This window comes from Cornus florida, unplaced genomic scaffold, assembly GCF_030987335.1.
Source record: "Cornus florida cultivar Cherokee Brave unplaced genomic scaffold, ASM3098733v1 CherokeeBrave_3.0.0_Hap2_Chr01, whole genome shotgun sequence".
Taxonomy (NCBI): domain Eukaryota; kingdom Viridiplantae; phylum Streptophyta; class Magnoliopsida; order Cornales; family Cornaceae; genus Cornus; species Cornus florida.
The window spans coordinates 12,534,792-12,539,871 of record NW_026775571.1 but is presented as its reverse complement, the minus strand read 5'-3'; the positions used below and the strand labels follow the sequence as shown (position 1 = coordinate 12,539,871).

At 36.4% G+C, this 5,080-nt stretch overlaps 1 protein-coding gene across 1 annotated transcript; it reads left to right on the top strand.

Moving 5' to 3' along the window:
* Positions 1–2,863: 2,863 nt before the first annotated feature.
* LOC132290058 (transcription factor UPBEAT1-like) lies at positions 2,864–3,595 on the top strand. The gene has a single exon (XM_059790046.1). The coding sequence runs from the start codon at positions 2,951–2,953 to the stop codon at positions 3,332–3,334; it is 384 nt and encodes a 127-aa protein (XP_059646029.1). The 5' UTR covers positions 2,864–2,950; the 3' UTR covers positions 3,335–3,595.
* The last annotated feature ends 1,485 nt before the right edge of the window (positions 3,596–5,080 follow it).

Below are 5,080 nucleotides of genomic sequence, written 5' to 3'. Positions count from 1 at the left end.
CTCATTTTTTGAAATCATAAGGATAATAGAACAGTTTTTTTTTCACTTTTATACTATTCAAATCGATACATAAATATCTTTCACAACTTTCTGATAAAATTTTCATGCTACCCATACTGATACTAACCAAATCGTAGTGTTTCATCCAGATTTGAATAGCATTAAAATATCCATTTAACCAAACCGACCCATTAGGAAAACAATAAAACCCTCTCTTTCAGTACATGATAAACAAAGATAAAATGATGGAACCACACTAGTCTCTTGATGGAACTTTCAATAATGAAGTGGATGTCCATTTCAACAATGCTAGTAGCCCAATGGTGGGATTAGATAGGTGACCTCTTCTATAGACTAGACATCCTCCTCTAGCATCCATTAACATTCTCCTCTAGCATCCTCCTCTTCTTGGAATCTTTACCTAATTGGGGGTGATCGATTAGACAAATCTGAAATTGTTCTTGTCTGCCCACTAATTTGTTGTTTTTCTTTTCATGCCACACACGTGTGTGTTGTGTGTTAAATGTGGTTTATAATGTATGGCACAATTGTTTGGGAATCTGATCTGTAATCCCAATTTTTTTGCTCATTTCCATCAGATGTGACCCTCTTCCTAACTTAGACAACAATATTTGGAGCCATTTTTCAATAATTAATGGGTGCCACTTGGGATAATTTTAAGATAAGACTAGTTTATGATTAGAATTTAGCATATCCCAATTCTATTTTGAGTCGAGATAAATTAATAGATGCACATAATCACTCACAAATCATGTACATTGAGTGAATTCAAGAAGAATCAAACCTAGAACATCTGGTTCAGAGCTATCACGTTGGTTAACTCGCTCCTTAACACCCGCGGGGGGTGTTAAAACTCACCCATCCATGCGGGCTCTTGGGCTAGCCCAAGAGAGTTATGGTTCTACGCTGGCAAATCTATCTTGGAGGCATTAATTCATTATTTGAAATTTTAAGTATATACCCAAACTAAGCAACACCAAGCCCAACACCATTCAACCATCCATTGGACCTGTCTTGTCCACGATCCTAGCTGTCTTTTAGCCATACCCATATATATATATCTATAAAATTATTTTTATTTATTTATTTATTTTTAGTTGGTACTCACATACGCTAGTCTCTTTTGAGACTTGAATTTCTGACTTCCCTTTAGGAAGTAAGAGACTGATACCACTAGGCCACGACCCGTTAGTATCTATAAAGTTATTAAATAGTTCTGAATCATTGGTCATGACATGAATAAAAAATTTAATAAAACTAATACATTTACTTGCCTTTCCATAATCATCGTCCCAAAATAATATATACATTTATTTGAAATTTTAAGTATATACCCAAACTAAGCAACACCAAGCCCAACACCATTCAACCATCCATTGGACCTGTCTTGTCCAAGATCCTAGCTGTCTTTTAGCCATACCCATATATATATATCTATAAAATTATTTTTATTTATTTATTTATTTTTAGTTGGTACTCACACACGCTAGTCTCTTTTGAGACTTGAATTTCTGACTTCTCTTTAGGAAGTAAGAGACTGATACCACTAGGCCACGACCCGTTAGTATCTATAAAGTTATTAAATAGTTCTGAATCATTGGTCATGACATGAATAAAAAAATTAATAAAACTAATACATTTACTTGCCTTTCGATAATCATCGTCCCAAAATAATATAATATTTTTTTTCATATAAAGCCTTCTCTATCTTGTCCATGAGAATATATATATATATATATCATGATCCAAATATAAGATCTTACTCCATTGCCAATTCACACACTCAATGCTTCAACTATGTGTACTTTATCACCTAGCAATAAAGTACACATAGAACCCACATTTTGCTGAAGTTACGGACACGAAACTGCAGGCACACACCAACATCAGACAAATGATGTACTCAAATTTTGAGTTACCCACTGCATCACGAAGAAAAAAAACATCATGGGTTAAAATTTTCAGCCACACAAATAAACCTAAGTGACATTATTCATTTTTAACATTAGTTGCACAAAGTGATTACGAAAACAGATGAATGGACAATTTCTTGCCTCGTCGTTTATTCACTGTATAAAAATTGTACCCAAAAAAAAAAAAAAAACTTGAAAGGCTCTCACCATAAGTGCACCTCTAAGCCATTGGAGTGATTAAGAGCACATCATGATAGGCTCAATTTAAAAAATAACAAAATGATTATGCATCACCCTAAAAATTCAACAAAAAATACATTGAACCAGACATGTTAGGAAAATGATTTGTGGAAATTAAACCTCAGAGACATAGATAACCAGATGCAATCAAGAGATTTCATTCATGAATTTCAACACTACCCATATTCCATATCCAAGACAAGAATTTTAAACTAATTTTTTTTTTTTTTTGTTACAACAATGACAAGTATCAAACCCTATAAGAATATAAAATTCTTGTAGACTATAATTAGGCAACCTAAGTGGAATCATGAGGCTGATGATCATCAATATGAATGAACCCTAGATGTTGGCATTGATTGAGCTAGCTAGGATGGCTAAATCAGAAACCCTAATTTATATTGAATATATTCATTGAATTTGGGAGGGAATGAAAGGAATAATCCAGGGTGGTGTGATGAGGTGAGAGGATAAATCTAGGGAAGGGAGTAACCAAGTAGGTGGGTGTTTGAGTAATCATGTGAAAGCATGTGCAGTGAGTTGGAGGATATGACTAAAACAAGCAGCAAAGCCTAAAGGACACTCGGGTCTCTCTCGTTCATTCATCTCCATTCTCTTGGGGATGACTACAGAGAAAACTGTGTGGGCCCATCTTTGCCTATTCCATGTTATCCTCAACCAACATGTATACCATCCCATTTTCCAATAAGCCTATATAAAGTGTTACTAGGAGCTCAAGTGACAACACATATCTTGTTAAGAGTAGTAATTGTGTCATGGGAGCTCCTCCAAAGTCACTCCATGCCCTTGATTTGAAGGGCATGGTCCTAGAAAACAAGGGCACTAGCCAGTCTTCAATTGGTTCTCTATGGAGCAAAGTTATGAAAGCACAAAGCATCAAAACCAATATGGGCGGACATGGAAGGAGTGGTAGGCATAGGAGGATCTTGATGAAGAGGAGGGCATTACTGGAAGGTTCTAGAAGGCCCGTTTATGGGATTGAGAGAAAGGTTAGGACTCTCAAGAAGCTTGTTCCAAATGGGAAGTCCAAGCCCTTGGATGGGCTTTTCAGAGACACCAACAACTACATTGTGCTTTTACAGACGAGGGTCAAGGTTATGAAGATGATGATTCAGCTTTGTTCAAAAACTGATGAGTAAATGATCAATTGGATAGAAGCTAGAGCTGATCTACATATTTCAAGCCTTTTTCATTCCAAGTTTCTAGTAGTAATTTTTGTGTATAAAGTGGAATTGGCTTCTTCTTTTATTTATTTATTATTTATCTTTTTTACCCAATATAAGATAATTGTGTCACATTAAAGTGTAGTAGTAGTACTCCATTATTGTTTGTTGTGTGTTTGAGTTTCGGACTCATATAAATTTTATTATTGACATTTTATATATTCATTTAACAAGCTTCATATTTATAGTAATGGGCTTTAATGAGTCTGGGTCTGTGAAGTCTGGACAGGCTACACGAATAGTTTATCTGGGCCAAAAATGTAATCAGCCACAACACCTAGCAAATCAAAGCGCATCTCTACTCTTCACAATAAAACACACACACATTCGAGGACTTTAAACTCACCGACCCTTTCACATTGGAGTTTGGAAGGTAAATTAAATAACATTAAAGGTCTTGATGATATATATTAAAAATGGTAAATCAATTGTTTATTAAACAAACTTATATAAAAAGATAGATATATATATATATATATATATATATATATATAAATCTATAAATATACATATCGCTCCCATCTTGAATCTTTCAAGACTTGGTTGATTTATTTACCATTTACTTTGATGGATACAGTTTTCACTATATTTGATGGATTTATAATTTAAATACTCGCGGATATAGGAAGGTTGTTAAATTAACGCACTATATCATAAGATTGAGATATGTTCTACAAGTTATGATAATGATTAAGCCTACAGGTTACGATAAGGATTAAGCCGATTGTAAGTTTACATTATATCATAACCTAAGCCCTATAAAGAAAGGGGCTAATCGACGTTTTAAGATATGGAATAGATCCTAACTCAATTTCTTAATTTCTCCAGAGAGATTACTTTGCGCACTAACTTGTTCGTTGGAGCCTACTCCACCGGTAATACATCGGTGCCTGTAAGATCACTTTTTCTTCTCTTTATTCAAGAAGCCATATCAAATTCGGGTTGCGTAGAATCCATCATCAACAGTTGGCGTCGTCTGTAGGAATAGATTTTAGTTCTCTAAACAAAGCATGGTTCGATTGCGATCTGGTCTGGCTGTTGGCGAGGACGAAGCGTTGCAGGCTTCTGGTCAAGGGGACTCGACAGGGCAACCCCCCGTCGTCCCAAACGATCAGAAACGTGTCGTAGCGTTGGAACAACATGTTCAAACCTTAAATGAGGGAATGAACCAATTAGTCCAGCAAAATGCAATAATTCTGCAAATGCTTAGCCTCCCCCAACGAGGTGGGGAACAGTGAAGTACCTAACAATGACTTCCGTAGGGTTGACAATGACGCTGAGCTTAGTCAAATAGGGGGTCAACAGAGGAGCCATCACCATCGGTCTCTTGAACGGAATACCACCAGGCTCCGTGGAGATACCCCTGGTTGTGTTGGCAACAAGACTGAGGACGTCACTTATTTCGATGTGCAGATACAAGATTTGAGAGTTAGGGTTGACGACGTCATGTAAGCGATGAAAGGGAAGGGCCAGGCCATAGTGAACGATCTGGTACAGAAGACCAAGCTAGCATTTAGCGCAGCTGTTTTGAGTTATCCTCTAACTAGCAAATTCAAGATGCCAACTCTTGAGTGCTTTGACGGGACGCGGGACCCTGTTGATCATTTGGAGACCTACAAAACTCTTATGTAATTGCAAGCCATACCGGACGAGATTATGTGC